Genomic DNA, 17,531 nt, shown 5'->3' with positions numbered 1-17,531 from the left:
GCCAGCAGACCTTTTACTAATGTTCGCGAACTATTTGACTGGTTCCTCACGTGTCCATTGGTTTACCGTGAAGCGCATAAATCAGTCTAGCCGACGTTTTTGTTTTTCCTCGGTGTGGCTGAACTTATCCCTACCATTTGTCGCTAACGCTTGCTAAACTGGAGTTTTTGATGTTATATGTTGAAGGGACAAACACTAGTTTTAACCCGTGAAAATTAACACTCAGTTTAGTTAATCTACAAACCTGTAACACATTTGGATAAAGTTACAATTGAGTGAAACATGAGTCTGTGACTTTGAAATGGTGAAATACCCTCTAAAAATAGACTAAAACTCGGACTTTATAACTGTTTCTTCACAGAGGTATGTGCGTTTTTAAAAATATGAGCAGTGCATTTTGTGATATTAAAAACACCAGGATGATCAAAAACACTTCGAATGTGCGGAAATGGATAATCTAAACAATAAAATCTAAGTAAAGTATGATTTCAGTTGTCAAAAAACGGCTCTAATAGTCAAAAATATGCCTTAGTGTTTAAAAACTAGGGTATGTCCCTTTAAACCGAATGACCACTTCAGCAACAAGTCAAAATTGTTTGCAAGGGTTCCGCGAAAAACGACTGACTTGGTTCGTGTTCAGGCTCGTTTCATGTCCAGAACATGTTTTATCACCTTGCACTGTGATTCAGGTCATGATTCTCCTTATCTAATTAACCATCTTATCCTCTCTTAGTACTGAGTGAACTTTGCCATTTTTACTTAACTCCGAAGTCCTAACTCCGATCGGAAACATTATTTTCCTAATTCCATCATTTCACCGCATGCGCCTCTACTATCTGTTAATTCCAGGTTTTTATCTCCCGTATAATGTCAGCCATATTGAAATCTGGCGGTTGTTCCCCGCTAGTTTTAATGTGTTGCTTGTAAGAAGTTGATGTGGCCATATTTCTCGCTAATTGATTTCCGGCGAACGACCTTTATCACAGAATGTTATACTCGCGTACACTGAAAGGTTCAAAGTACAACAGAAAATGAAATTTGTGCCACTCAGCATCTTTACCCCCGGAATAAAGAGAACCCCTAGAATTATTAAATCTAATTCACTGGCAACAACAACGACGCTGCTGGTGCATTTGGCGTTGAGGGTCGTAGTCTTCATCAAATGTTTAATATTCGGTGCAGAGTAAGTCCATGACCCTGCTCCCTAGGTTGCGTACCTGGTCTGTTTGGCATAAAACGCATTTGGAGCTGCTAAAAACACCAGGGCAACCAGAAACTCGCGAGAGTTGCCAAATTTGATAATTTAAGCACGAAGTAATGTGTAATTTGATGGTAAAAATAAATACACCATTTTCTCTCTTGCTATAAGCACTGAGATTCATTAAAAACTAACCATTAAATCTAGTTCCGAACAGCCGAGATGGCTAAAGCGCACTGGTGAGCCCCCCCCCCCCCCCCCCCAATCACACCTCTTTGCCCCCCCCCATTTCCTTTTATATTTGCTTGTCGCCCCATTACACGACTCAAACAGTGTGGGTCCCCCCCCCCCCCCCACACACACACACGCCCAATATAAAATCCTAGCTACGACACTGCCAACGCGTCCCTGAAAAAGCGTGCTTCAACCGTAATTGGATGTAAGCACGAAAAGCAAGCGAATCAAATGCAAAACGAAAATTTAAAAAGTTGGAACGGGGAAAAGATAATAGCTGTTATAAATGATTTACATTATGTGACATGATTCGTGTGGGTTGTTGCTGTAAATCTCTCTGAAATTAATGAACTAGACAGTAAAAGCAATCCAAACGTTTGTTTGCGTGTTTGACAGGTTTGTTGAAAGGCTATTTAATGTCCTGTATGGATGTTAAGGCCAGCCTTGTGAAATATGCCGTTTCCTGTAATCCGCCCCGTTTCTGCTTTTATGTTTTAAGTGCGGGGTGTGGCCCAGTAATAGAATGTTCAACTCAGGTGCGGTGGGAATTAAGATCTATCACCCACCACCCTCACCCCCGTCCTTGCCAAAACTCCATGGCTGGTATATCAAATATCCTGGTATGTGTTGTGCTGTCTGTTGGGAAGTGTATATAAAAGATATTTTACTGCTTTTAGGTAGATGAATTCCAGGTGGTTACAGCGGATTTCCCTTTCTCGACCGAGTGTCAAAATAACCATATGACCATATAACCATAAATCAAATAACATAGTTTGGTTGATATATGTAGTATTTTTCACTATGGGATTTGATTTGGTATAGTGCAACCATATAACAGACACCAACTAGCTGCAGTTTAAATGGGTCGACGTTAAACACGTATTCCTTTCCTTTTCGTTTTTGTTTCGTGTTGCCAGCTGAACAGCAAAAATGTTCTTCAGAAAATACACTCTTTTTTCTTTTCGCTCTCTGTCCTTGCATTTCCTTCCCCTCTCTCTCTCTCTCTCTCTCTCTCTCTCTCTCTCTCTCTCTCTCTCTCTCTCTCTCTCTCTCTCTCGCTCTCTCTCGCTCGCTCGCTCCCGCTCTCTCTGTCTCTCTCTCTCTCTCTCTCTCTCTCTCTCTCTCTCTCTCTCTCTGTTTTTCGCTCTCTTCTTAATCCTTAAAATGGTGCCAATGTGCCAGATTGCAGCATATAAACTATTTTTAAGGATTGCCTTAAATGGTCACTAAGCGAAATTGTTGACGCGAGAGCACTCAGTAAGCTGCAGACGTCACCAATTAAATCTCGCTTTATGTAGGAGTCTGGCACTGAAGACCGATGATCTTACTCCGATTGGTTGCTGCTGAAATGTCACGATGAAAATTATTTTGTTAAATATCTAAACCATTACTTCTGAGACAATTTCTTCGTTTTCTTTCTTCTTTTTTTTTCTCTATTCAATCATCTTATATTCGTCTATTTTCAGCCCGCACATTGAACAAAATTGAGAAGCTGCGTGGTCCGTCGGTCGACTCGTACGACAAACTGATCGCTTGGTTGGCGGAGATGGCCGAAAACGACAATGTGGAACTGGACACGTCGAACTTCGTCCGGCAGCTGAGTAAAGTGTGCAGCGACTCCAAGCACGGCGCTCGGGACCAGCCAATCAGACAGAACTCGACCTCGTGCGAATCTCACGCCAGTTCCGGCTCCCAGAGGTACACGAAGTCTTCTCGCTCGGCAGACGACAACCACAGCCTTGACCCGAGGTCGATATTTCGTCACGGGAAGACCAGCCGACAGGGCACGTTCAGCGACGACGTGGACGAAGAGCAAGACGACCTGAAGAACGCCTCGATGGAGAGCCTGTACAGCGACTCGGACAGAGACTTTGAGTTCGAGACTGCATCGGTGTACGACGCGAAGAACGGCAACACCGCCGGCTTCAAAGCCTTTCTCAGCAAACCCAAACAGTTCGCGTGCAGCTCCAGTCTAGGGGAGTTAGACCGCATTGAAAACTCGCCGATTGAAAACCAGGCCCTCTTGAATTCGAGAAGGAAGAGTGTCAGCCTGCTGAATCTCTGTCCTCCCGATAAAGCTGCACGCGGGAACGGTTACGAGTACGTGGACAATCAGCCCGAGGAGGACCGGGAATTCCCGACGCCGGATAACGGAAGCAGTTTTCTTAACGACAAGCTGCTCGACGGAAATATTGCAGACATCTTGTTTTCCGTGGAAGCCCTGTGGGGGAAGTGAACGTCTAATTAAGACACTCTGGCTTCACTTTGAAAAGGCGTCATTTGCCTTAATTGTTCTCGGTGGATTGGTGGGAAGGGTCGCGGGCGATGTGTTCAGCTAATTGGCAGACGACAAAAGATCTTTTGATGTCGTTGTACCCACAAGTCTACTGATTCTTTGTCTGGTCCATTCTTTGTTGAAGCGTCCCTTTGGACTCACTCTTGAGCAGATATGATTGTGGAAATATATTTGACTTGAGACAGATGGAACTGAAGTGAAAATAGTCGAGTTTTGAAAGTTGTTTTACAACTGAAACTGAAGTGAAAGTAGTCAACGTTTGGAAGATGTTTTTGAGCTGGAACAGGAGTGACAATATTTAATTTTTGGAGGTTGTGTTTTGTTGTTGTTTTTTAAATTGGAACTGCATGAAAATAGTAACGTTTTGGAAGTTGTTTTTAAACAGGTTTTTCGAGGGAAAAAAGAAGAACATGATCAACAACGAACGATATACATGTATATTCTTGAAGGGTTTCGCAAAAACTGCACGTGTCCCACGAACATTTGATGACTTGGTTATTAACACACTTTGGACCAAATAATAATTGTGTGTGTAAATATAAACCCGCTGTTGATATCGTGTTTTGTATGCACGTGTGAGTAACTAACAACGAGTTTGCTAGACATAACGTGTCTCTTATCTCATATTATCTGTTCGATTGTGTGTGTATTTTACACAAGAACAGATGCTTATACTGGTCCACATTCGACCGTTAATCCATATTAAATACCTGTCTATTTTCATATCTGATCACAATGATGGTGACTTGTTTAATAAATGAAAGTTCTATTGTCGTTTTGTCGGTGGTGAAACTCATTAACTTGTCTTCTTACAATTAAGATTTTGCTTTTAATAAAATTATATATATAAACTCACTTAACCATCCGCAATTGTGTGCTTCTAAAGCTGTTTAGTTGGGTAAATTAATAATGTTACTAAGTGCAAATATTGTAAGATGTTTCCGTCTAACAGTCTTTTTGATGACTCAAATTAATATTCAAAACATATTTGGGGGGAGGGGGAAGGGGGCGATAGGAAAGTTAAAGAATTTGACACAACTAGAGCAAACTGATTTATTAATATTCGGTCAATAGATGTCAAAAAATTTGATAATTCTGACATGTAGTCTTATAGGAAACCCGCTACATTTTTTACTTTTTGTTGAGGGGGGGGGGGGGGGGGTGTATTAGCAGCAATTGTTATTTTGTGTGCGCAGGGCTTCTAGATTATGGTAGCCCCACTCCCATTGCTAGTGATATTTAATGTTGGGCTAGTAAATATCTAACCATATTACCATGCCCGACGGCTAGTGAAAAAAGTTGTTAAATGCTGTATTTAAGTCTATTTTGTAAATATAAATATCCTGATCCCAAACCCATCCCCTAATCTTGGTGTTTTTAAAGCTCTGTATCCTTCTTTAGGTGACATTATTACTATTAGTAAAATTGTATTAACTTAAAGTGAAGTAGGGCTAGTAAATTTTTAATTGTGGCTAGTGAATTTAAAAAATCGCTGATCCTATGGCTAGTGCATTTTATAAAAATTCTAGAAGCCCTGGTGTGCGCTTTCCCCACAGACAGAATAACATATACTATGTAGCCTTTGATATACCAGCCGTGAGGCACTGAATGGGGCTGGGAAAGTAAACAATCAGAAAATGGATCCACCGAGGGTGTTTGATTCTACAACTCAAGTACCTCAGGTGAGCGCTCTATCGACTGAGCTATATATCCACCAACCCCCCTCCCCCACACTATTTCGATAAAACGTATTCCTGGGGGATGTTTACAAGGGCGAGCGATCTCCACACACACACACGAACGCACACACATAATTTAGATTAAAACATTCCTGACTCACGTTTACGAGGTCGAGCGATCGTGGGCATTCGCTAGTATCTTACGGTGCTCATGAATGTGATATGATAGAAGATATGGTTCCAGTGAAACTGTCCGCGAGCGGTCGGCCTCATGAAGACACATCAAGTAGGTCTACCTATTGGTTTTTGTGCCTCAACGACAGTGACGTCTAAGATATACTGTTAGTATTGCCACTCGTATGGTTAAAACGTTTGTTTTGGTTAACGACACCACTAGAGCACATTGATTAATTAATCATCGGCCATTGCATGTCAAATATTTGGTAATTTCGACATATAATCGAAGGGGGAAACCCGCTACATTTTGACATATAATCGAAGGGGGAAACCCGCTACATTTTGACATATAATCGAAGGAGAAACCCGCTACATTTTGACATATAATCGAAGGAGAAACCCGCTACATTTTGCTATAAGGGTTACTTTAAGTGAGTAGCCTGTCATATGTACCTGATTTTACACCAAACCCAAAATAGACGCATCTCAAGAACAGAATTCGGGTCGGTGTCTTTAAATTGAACGGGAGGGAGGGGGGGGGGGGGGGGGGGGGGGGGGGGGGGGGGGGGTAAAAGCAGCTTATATAAAATAGTTTTAAAACAGTAGAATGCACGTTTTAGACTCAAATTATATTTACATGGAAATATCAAGTTGTGCTCAGATAATCAAAACAATGACAATAAATCTTTTTCTTACTTATTTCTTTCTTTGTTATACTATTTAAAGCTGATATTTTCAGTATAATATATTTAATCATTTAATCAGGTGCGTGTGCAGACATTTTAGTAGGGTGGTGGTGGTGGGTTCTAGACGGCGGCGAGCGAAGTTTATAGGGGTGTCGAGTCATGCTCCTCCATAACAATATATTGGACAGGCAAGAGAAAATTTTCTTGAGCAGGGAAATTCTACCTCCCCCCCCCCCCCCCCCGCACACGCGCCTGCTTTCCTGTCGAACATCCAAGAACTGCCCTTGCGTGGGGTGTGGTTGTGGGATGCAGTAATTAGAAAATAATTATGGTACTCTAATATAAGGTATGGGGTTTTTTTCAGTCAGACAAAAAGAAGGGCGCTTCTAAACTAATATATATATTCGTGGTTGTTCTATTGTTTATAGAAGTTGCTGTTCGTGTTTTGGCGTGGTCGTTTGCCGTGCGCCAGACTTTGGACGATGATTGATTTAGTATATACTCTTCACAAATGCATCCTGCTAAATCGTCAAGATATTTGGCCTTGGCTAATCGATCGTCAAAAAAAATAAAAAAACCCACGAAAAGGAAAATTAAAGTTTGTTTTGTTTAACGATACCAGTAGAGCACGTTGATTTATTAATCATCGGCTATTGGATGTCAAACATATTGTCAGAGGAAACCCACTATGTTTTTCCATTAGTAGCAAGAGACCTTTTATATGTACTTTCCCACAGACAAGGCAGCACATGCCACGATCTTTGATATAGCTGTCCCGTGACTCTCGATGGGACGGGAAAAAGCCAATCAGCGAATTGGTTTACCAAGGGGATTCGATCCTTCGACCCAAGCACCTCAGGCGAGCTCTACTGACTGACCTAGATCCTACTCGTCAACGAAAACAAAGAAGACGGGGAAAAAAAGGAAAATAAAAACAAATTTGTTAACAAATAATTTAACAAATAATATTTGAAAAAGTTCGTTTTGAGAAGGTCACACGAACTAATTGAGGATCGTCCTTCAAACGAAAATTGCTGTTAAGCTAGAAACTAAGTTCTAGTGACAAATACTCTACAGTATAAGAAGAAAGAAATAGGCATTTTGAGAGTATTGCTAAAGCAATACATGTCCCTACCAGCTTCGTAAATTTTCTTATTTCCTACGTTCAAGAGCCATATTTGTGTGAAAAAAAGGTTAAATCGTCATGAAAACCTGATCTGTAATTACATCATAAAACTATTCACAAAATTTCAGCTCAGTATCTTGAGGCATTCCGAACCAAAAAAGTCCGTAAAACTATATGTGGAACGGACGGAGGGACAGACAGGCAGACAGACAGACAGACAGAATGACGGTGATAAAACCTATAGTCTCCTCCGGCTGGACTGGAAAGAGACTAACACGAAATATAGAGATACTCTACAATTATGCTAGAAGACAGACATCTGTAACTATCTGCATACATAGCACAAACAATTATTGTGTATCCTGGACACCAAGTTTAATTAAATAAACACACTAAAATAACCTATACTCAACTAAATTAATTAAGGCGTTTTTCTAGCTTCTTCCGCTTTAAGGTGTGGACGTTGTGATATGTTCTTAAAGTTAATCATTTAAGCAATAATTTCGAGCGAACAAAATGTCAAAAAATCGTTACGTAAAAAAAACCTGCAATGAGTCCTAGCCAAATGCCTATTTCTGTAGTTTTCATATACGCACGAAAACTCCACTGTGTGCAATAGTTTTGTATGTACTGTGTATTACGAGTCAGATCTTGCTGAAATAATGTTTAAAAACTATTTGTGATCAAAAGTTGCTAAAATAGTAAGACACTGACAAAGAATTACCAAGATTGTACTGGCGCTTAATAATTAATTTTGTTGAATATATTGTGTGTGTGTGTGTGTGTGTATATATATATATAGATATATATATATATATATATATATATATATATATATATATATATACATATACATACACATACACATACACACGCACACACACACACACATACATACACACACACACACACACACACACACACACACATATATATATATATATATATATATATATATATATATATATCGCTACTACCTTACAAACACTGCCACTGCATTGTCCGTCGGCTACCCCCTTTCCGCCATCTCTACCATCAAACAATAGCTCACATTTCCTGATACGTTTGTAAACCGTTAAATTGAAGACCGTTGTTAATCATATAATTAGTTTCTTAACTTAAAGGTTTGTGTTATTTTATGCCACACAGAGTGCTTAGGCGGACGTCGGAACACATAAACAAATTTTAGAGCAAATTCCTACCGATCCCCCGAGTTTTAATACTAGTTAAGTGCCATCTCGTATGTCTATATACACGAGGATGCGATGAATCAGCTCCACAAATACATCAAGTTTTATAGCCCGAGTACTCTGACTGTAAGAGAGCTAGACGGACATTTGGACATAAATACGCTCTCATTATAGTCAGATGATGATGATAACTAGTTTAACGTGCCCATATACCACTAGGGTTTCGAACACGCCCATCCCGAGTCCGACCTCCGATAAGATCGGTGGCCTGACTCGGGATGTGGGGGGGGGGGGGGGGGGGGGGGGTTAGTGCTGAAAATGGGCAGAATTTTGAAAATAGCAATTAGTAAAAAGGTTAATAGAATAATTTAAAAAAAATAATAACAATAAAAAAAAATTACAAGCCAAAAATAAAAAGAATTGACTGCTCGGCCGAATATTTATATAATTTGGAGCATTTTAGAAGGACAGTCCAAAAATAAATAAGAGAAAGAAGAGAGGATCGGACTATTTAATAATATTTAAAAGAAAAGTAATTTCGACATAAAATTTTGAACGAAGGTCTAAATGTTTAAAGTCCAATCTATATGTCCACGTGAGTGGCCTCGTTAAGGTCGTTAGGGTGTGGAGGTTGGCCTACGGCGAACTGATGAGCGGAGAACCGGCAAAGGCGGGGATGAAGTGCTTCCATCTCTGGTCGGCGAGGATGGTTATAACACTCCGGTAGTCGTTGCCGAAAAGGGCCTTGACGATCCTGTGGATGGTGTGGCTATCCATCTCTCTAACTAGGACCGCTTGTCGGTAGACTCCTTCTCGGCGCTGAGTTAGTACCAACCCCGTCTTGCCGGCTGTAGACTTGATGGTGTGTAGCTCGTAAGCGCTTCCATTAGGCAGTTTTTTCAGCTCTGGTTCCACTAGTCCGCCCATCAGTGATGCCGGATCCGAGGTGTCCCCCTGCATCCGAGGGACCGCCGCTGGCGGTTGAGCCGCCAGTTTTGTTCCCCCCTGAGCCGCTCCTGGCGCACGTTTCTTCTTCCTCCGTCTTCTTCCCTTCCTCTTCTGCGAGTCCGAGTCGCCGTAAACCAAAGTCACGGTTGCCCGTGACCCGGTGTACGCGACGCGAAACTCCAGCAGTGATCCAAAGCTTGCAATCAATCCCCCCAGGTGGGGTGGCAAGTCAAGAGCACAGGCGACAGCGTGCAGCTTCATCGAGAGTTAGCTTGGAAGTTTATAGTCAGAGACCAAGCTATGTATTTTTTTGGCAATTCCCAACAACCAAAACGTTGGCAAAGATTTCCGCTCTAATATCACAACAATCCTATGTTTGACGTTAACTACTTTTACATCGATCATTTTCGAGTTAATTGATAAAAAAAAATCCACATATTAATCACTAATACACACACTACAGAAAAGAAACCCGACAGCACCCACATTCAGCTAAGCTTCGGCAAACTCCGTACAGCAGAATTCTAAGTTCGCCGACCTATATCGTGCCGTTGCGTCACATGATCGCCCACTCAGCCATTCCGTCTACTACGCTTCGTGACAGAACAGAACAGAACTTTATTTCACTCAAAGCCACCATCCGGTGGCATCAGAGGAGTACAATATATACTTTATATATACATATACACGCATACGTTAAGTGACAAGTGTTTATAACAAACAAATAAGTAAGATTAAACTATATAAAATGGGGTTTTAGGAGGTAAAGTGGTTATTTATAATATTAATAAGTTCACAAAGCTTTTTAAGGATGCTGACACGTTTACAGTTAAACAGTTCTCTAAATTTAATTACATTTGGTCTAATAACATAGTATGGCTTTAGTAATCTTTTTCGTTCCTTGTTAAATTTAAATGTTATATAATGAAACTCATCTCCGATATCACCTATATTACATAATGTACATGTTCTATCTTCTTTTGGAATATTGGACCACCTGCCCTTTTCAGTTGGTAAGACATGATTAGATATACGAAATCGGAGAAAAGTGGTATAATTTTTCCTGTTAAGTATATTAAAGTAACTTTCAAATTCTATTTTCTCTTTAAAAAGCAGGTATGTAGAACATTTCCCTGATTCAGTAATACTGTTGTGCCAGTTCTGAGTATATTGGTCTTCTAGTCGTAGCTTAATGGTTCGTTTTAGACATAGAACAGATATAAAATGCTGTGCGTCCCATACAGTATTATAACTGAGTCTGTAAAATATATCTTGCATATGTACAATCCATTTATATTCTGTGCCATATTGAATAAAGTCATAAAACATTAGTTTGTAAACACACAAGGATAATTTTGTACTTTTACCTGTTAAAAGTCTAGCCCAAAAACAAACCATTCTGCAAAATACAATCAGGTAAAGGGGTTTTCTTCCAAATTCATCATATAACATATTTATAGGAGTATTCTTTCGAAATGGAGCTAGATATTTAAAAAATCGAATATGAAGGTTTTCTATATTATCGAGATTGGCAAAACTCCATATCTCGCACCCATACAACAAAATAGGTACAACAACTGAGTCGAACAATTGGATTCGGTATTCTATAGACAAAAAATATTCATTACATTTTCTTAATATATAAAACATAGTTTTCTGAGCCTGTTCAAATAAGGTTTTCTGACATAAGTTAAATTTATTTGTTTTATGAAGCCAAATGCCAAGATATTTATATTCGTCAACATTTTCAAGCTGAACATCGTCTATAAACCGTTTACTTCTATAGTCCTTTTTGTTTCCACCGAATATCACCACTTTAGTTTTTGTTATGTTGATTTCAAGTTTCCAAGTTTTGCAATAGTCCTTGTATGCGTTTAATAGTTGTTGAAGATCTTCAGATTCTGTTGCTAATAGGGCGGTATCATCAGCATACATCATAGTTAGTAAGTTAAGACCAAGACCAGAGTATATATCTATGTCATACGCAGCAAATGAAACACCTTTACACTTAGCTGCTTTCAAAAAGTCCTCCAAGTCATTTAAATATAAAGAAAATAAAAGTGGAGACAAATTTTCGCTTTGTCTAACGCCAATATTGCATTGAAATTTTTTCGATAAGTAACCATCTTTTTTAACACAGGATTTTATGTTATTATACATATTGTGAATTATTCTAAAAAAGTTTCCATCTATATTATTATTTAACAATTTAGACCACAATTCCACTCTCCAGATTTTGTCGAAAGCTTTTTTTTAAGTCAGTAAACGCACAGTAGAGCTTCTTCTTTCTTCTTTTTAGTAGTTCTATAATAACATGAATGGAAAATATATGATCGATAGTAGAGTATCCTTTCCTAAATCCTGCTTGAGCCTCAGTAAGGATATTGTTTTGTTCAATGTACACAGTCAGCCTATTATTTAAACTATTTGTAAATAACTTGCTTAAACAACACAATAATGTTATTGGTCGGTAATTTTCTACATTTTCTCTGTCTCCTTTCTTTTTATATATGGTTTTAATAATCCCCAGGGACCATTCTTCTGGAAAAACACCACTGTTAAGAATACTGTTAAATAATATTACATATAATGTTAAAAAAAACTATCAATTGTACATTTGATATATTCATTTATTATTTCATCATGACGGCCGCTTTGTTCGTTTTCAACCAATCTAATTAAAATTAGCTCCACTATTACATGTGGATCTAAAGACAGCCAGTTGGAGTTCATGACCACCAATCAAAACCTTACTTGCAGAATCCTGCCAGTGATTTAAAACTAACAACACTGCGTAGTCCCCAATGTCCAGGTAACATTTCGTCTGTAAATAATAATTTAAATATTGACCAATCACACTTCGCCTTTTATAACGTTATTTGGGAGCATACAAATTCTAAAAATATCGGGCGAGTCTATTTTAGTGGCTGCAGTACAGTGAACCATACCAATACGTACGGGGTAGGTTATCAGTCTTCAATTTTACATTAAACATTATTTATTTATTTATAAAATTAAAAAAAACTAAATTAGTCTTCAGTTTTACATTACAAATTATTTATTTTATAAAATAAAACATGTTTTAAGGCATTCGTAATTCACACGAAACATGTTGTATACCCTCAGGATAATTCGGAATGTTTTCAAATTATTTTTAAATCACTGGCAGGATTCTGCAAGTACGGTTTTGATTGGTGGACATGAGCTCCAACTGGCTGTCTTTAGATCCACATGTAATAGTGGAGCTAATTTTAATTAGATTGGTTTTCAACTCCTTGACTGCTTTGAGAACCTCCTCTCTGGTTATTGGCGCTTTCAAGAAAGTACTCCTGTCAGGTGACGCTGCAATCGCGTCGACATCACACTCCGCTTCTTCGGTCAACTCAGAACAGTCGTTAATAACTTTGAAATAATCATAAAACTCATCAAGAGAGGGACTTGTTCCGGACTCTTCTTTGCTTTTAATAATTTTAAAAAGTGATTTTGGATAATTTTTTATGGCTTTATTAATATTTTTCTCCAGTTTGCTTCTATGTTTAGCACTATGGACTTTAATAACGTGACGTAGATCACGTCATCGCCCACTGGGCGATTCCGCCTAGTAGACGGAATGGCTGAGTGGGCGATCATGCGACGCAACGTCACGATATAGGTCGGCGAACTTAGAATTCTGCTGTCCGGAGTTTGCCGAAGCTTAGCTGAATGTGGGTGCTGTCGGGTTTCTTTCTGTAGTGTGTGTATTAGTGATTAATATGTGGATTTTTTTTAATCAATTAACTCGAAAATGATCGATGTAAAAGTAGTTGACGTCAAACATAGGATTGTTGTGATATTAGAGCGGAAATCGTTGCCAACGTTTTGGTTGTCGGGAATTGCCAAAAAAATATATAACTTGGTCTCTGACTGTAATGAGAGCGTATTTATGTCCAAATGTCCGTCTAGCTCTCTTACAGTCAGAGTACTCGGGCTACAAGTTTTAATACTAGTAAAGTGCCATCTCGTATGCCTATATACACGAGGATGCGATGAATCAATTATATAAATACATCTAGCCCTCCATGTTTAAAAACATAATTACTACAACAACCGTAAAAGATTAAATCTTTCTGTCGTATATGTGTATATCCATAATATATATTCTGTCTCTCTTCAGAATCAATAGTAACGTGTGTAACCCTAAAAAGGTCATTGTTGCAGTAAACAACTACACAAGAACCCGTTTTTAATTCAAAATAAATATCTTGAAGCTGTCTCAGTATGCACACCAAGACAACCAAACCCAGTAATAAAGGTTCGGACACACCCGAGCCAGTTAATGTATGCACTATCACTCGATGAAAATAAACAAAGCAGGATAATCCGAGAACGTTACCCAACTTCAACAAGTTCTAAATGACCTTGACCTTGTACTGTGGTCACATTCCTAAGGCTAAGAGTGTGCAGTTGGTGAACATCCATACTGAATGTGAAAGTCATAAAGAAAAGGATTAAGCAATTAGATTTTTTTTAACCGAACTAACCAAGCTTATTTACGCATTACAAATTATAATGAAACTGTACCAGAATGACGTCCTTAAACGTGGGCAAAAAGAGGTGGGAATGTGATCATACACGAAAAAACTTCAAGAAACAAACTTTAATCAAATGCAAACGGAAAGAAAAAAAAATGTTTTATTTAACGACGCACTCAACACATTTTATTTACGGTTATATGGCGTCAGACATATGATTACGGACCACACAGATTTTTGAGAGGAAACCCGCTGTCGCCACTACATAGGCTACTCTTTCCGATTAGCAGCAAGGGATCTTTTATTTGCGCTTCCCACAGGCAGGATAGCACACACCATGAACTTTGTTGAACCAGTTATGGATCACTGGTCGATGCAAGTGGTTTACACCTACCCATTGAGCCTTGCGGAGCACTCACTCAGGGTTTGGAGTCGGTATCTGGATTAAAAATCCCATGCCTCGACTGGGATCCGAACCCAGTACCTACTAGCCTGTAGACCGATGGCCTAACCACTACGCCACCGAGGCCGGTCCAAATGAAAACGGTGTCAGATGGAAAACATAATTCTACAGATTAGCATAAGCACTTGTAATTGTGGGATGTCCAATGACTTTTTAACTAATTATGCATTCATAAATAAATTTCATACGACTAGATATCAAAAATTAAGATATGTTGCGTTCATTATTTTCACTGTGGTACAGAATATTCTTCCTTTTTTTTCAACTTTTTTTTAGGTGATCCATCTTCTAGAACTCTAACCCTACTAGAAAAAGGAATGTTTATAAAAATCAAAACTGAACTTTACTGAACTAGCATCTTTACCGTCAACTGAAAACACTAAATATCAGAAATTAAGATATTTTGCGTTCATTATTTTCACTGTGGTACAGAATGATCTCCTTTTTTGGTGATGCATCTTCTAGAACTCTAGCCCTACTAGAAAAAGGAATCTTTTTAATAATCAAAACTGAACTTTACCGAACTAGCATCTTCATCGTCAACTGAAAACACGTTTATTACCTAACATTACTGAAAGAATGGATGTTACAGGCCAATTACATCCCCCTTCAATAGTTAACAAAATGACTAATTATACATTAAAGACCCTCCTCCTGTATAATCTCCATGACCGACGGGTATTGTGTATACTCAAAACATTGATGAAAACAAACTTCAAAACGGATCGGACTCAGTAAACTGACAAGTTAAAAGTTTGTTTTGTTTAACACCACTAGAGCACATTGATTTATAAATCAGCGGCTATTGGATGTCAAACTATTATTCATTACTTGCACCATTCCATAGCCAGGATAGCACACACCACAGCCTTTAATACACCATCGACGGGGATCGATCCCAGACTGACAGCGCATCAGGCGAGCGCTTTACCACTAAAGTCATTTATTTCTGAGATGAAAATTAATTTTAAAACAACAAAAAGCTAATCTAAACTAATTTGGTTTTACAGTCTGAATCGAATTGTTTATTACATTTCTTAAACAAATTTTTTTTTATCTCAGAGGAAAGTGTTAACACAATTAGTATAATTCATATAAGTTGACATTTGATCTGTTCCTGGTACGGCGAAAATCGAATCACACTGTCACAAAAGTATAAAAACGAACCAACTTTAAATTGCATTGCTCAGAAACGTACCAACTAGTTATTTTAATGCAATTCCAAAACAGGTGGTCGCAACTTAAATTTTGAACTTGAATTTGTTTCCAATACAATTGAGTATAACTAAGAAAATAAAACTACAGACTACTGGTGTATGGAAGGAAGGAAATGTTTTATTTAACGACGCACTCTGCACATTTTATTTACTGTTATAAGGCGTCAGGCATATGGTTAAGGACCACACAGATATCGAGGGAGAAAACCCGCTGTCGCCACTTCATGGGATACTCTTTTTGATTAGCAGCAAGGGATCTTTTATATGTACCATCCCATAGACAGGATAGCACATACCACAGCCTTTGATGTACCAGTCGTGGTGCACTGGCTGGACTGGTGTATGGATTTAATGTTACACAGTGCAAGTTTCACGACCCTTAAAGGGACAGCCATGAATTTGTTTCCATTGTAAGATGTTTCTGACTAACAAGTCTTTTTTTGGTGACTAAAATATTTTCTAGCTTCTGAATAAACAAAGTGTTTGTTGTCGTCTTAACGTCTGTAGTAGTCACTTGGGGTTTTTTGGGGGTTTTTCGTAAGTTCAGTACATACAAATTACCTTTGTTCCACCAGTTGCCGAGCACTGGCTGGAACGAAAAACAATCCAATGGACTCACCTTGGCTGGAACAAGAAACAGCCTCTTGGGGCGGGACGTAGCCCAGTGGTAAAATGCTCGTCTGAAGCGCTGTCGGTCTAAGATCGATCCCCGTCGGTGGGCCCCATTAGGCTATTTGTCGTTTCAGTCAGCGCACCACGACTAGTATATCAAAGGCTGTTTTATGTGCTATCTTTGTTTTTGGGAGGGTGATGATAAAATATCCCTTGCTACTAATGAAAATTTTTAGCGGCTTTCCTCCCGACTATATCCCCGTTGGTGGGCCCATTGGGCTATTTCTCATTCCAGCCAGTGCACCACGACAGGTATATCAAAGACCGTGGTATGTGTTATCCTGTCTTTGGGATGGTGCATATAAAATATCCCTTGCTACTATTGAAAAATGTAGCGGGTTTCCTCTCTAAGACTAGGGATCAAAATTACCAAATGTCTGACATCCAATAGCCGAAGATTAATAAATCAATGTGATCTAGCGGTGTCGTTAAACAAAACAAACTGTTTTTCCCTCAAGACTATATATCAGAATGACCAAACGTTTGACATTCAATAACCGATGATTAATAAATTAATGAACTCTAGTAGTGTCATTAAACAAAACAAACTAGAAATAACCCAATGGGCCAACCAATGGGGATCGGTTCTACACCAACAACCCATCAGGCAAACGCTTTATCACTGGACTACATTCAACCTCCACGGCTACTCAGGATTTACAGTGGGATCTAGTTTGTTGTGTTTAACGACACCACTAGAGCACATTGATTTATTCATCAATGGCTATTGGATGTTAAACATTTAGTAATTTGACATAGTCTTAGAAACCCGCTACATGTTTCCCCACTAGTAGCAAAGGGATCTTTTATATGCACCATCCCACAGACAGTATAGCACAGATCACGGCCTTTGCTATACCAGTCGTGATGCACTGGCTGAGGCGAGACATTTCCCAATGGGACCACCGACGGGAATCGATCCCAAACCGACCGCGCTATCACTGGGCCACGTCCTGCCGCTCCAGTGGAATCTAGCTGTCGCCTAAAATGCTTAGGTGGGGAGGAGTTGGAACCCTCCCAGTGAACTCATTCTTTCACTGGGTTGGACTCTCTGCCCAGTGCCCCACGACAGCGTTATCAAAAGCCATGTGTGGTAAAGTGCATATAAAAGACGCCGACTGCTAAATGAAAACA

At 39.2% G+C, this 17,531-nt stretch overlaps 1 protein-coding gene across 1 annotated transcript; it reads left to right on the top strand.

Annotated features, from left to right (window-relative positions):
* Positions 1-1,955: 1,955 nt before the first annotated feature.
* LOC121369707 lies at positions 1,956-4,502 on the top strand. The gene is made up of 2 exons (XM_041494758.1): positions 1,956-1,968; positions 2,899-4,502. The coding sequence occupies exons 1-2, from the start codon at positions 1,956-1,958 to the stop codon at positions 3,666-3,668; spliced, it is 783 nt and encodes a 260-aa protein (XP_041350692.1). The 3' UTR covers positions 3,669-4,502.
* Positions 4,503-17,531: the final 13,029 nt, after the last annotated feature.

This window comes from Gigantopelta aegis, chromosome 4, assembly GCF_016097555.1.
Source record: "Gigantopelta aegis isolate Gae_Host chromosome 4, Gae_host_genome, whole genome shotgun sequence".
Classification (NCBI taxonomy): Eukaryota; Metazoa; Mollusca; class Gastropoda; order Neomphalida; family Peltospiridae; genus Gigantopelta; species Gigantopelta aegis.
The sequence above is the reverse complement of the archived record's forward strand: the minus strand, read 5'-3'. Positions and strand labels throughout refer to the sequence as shown.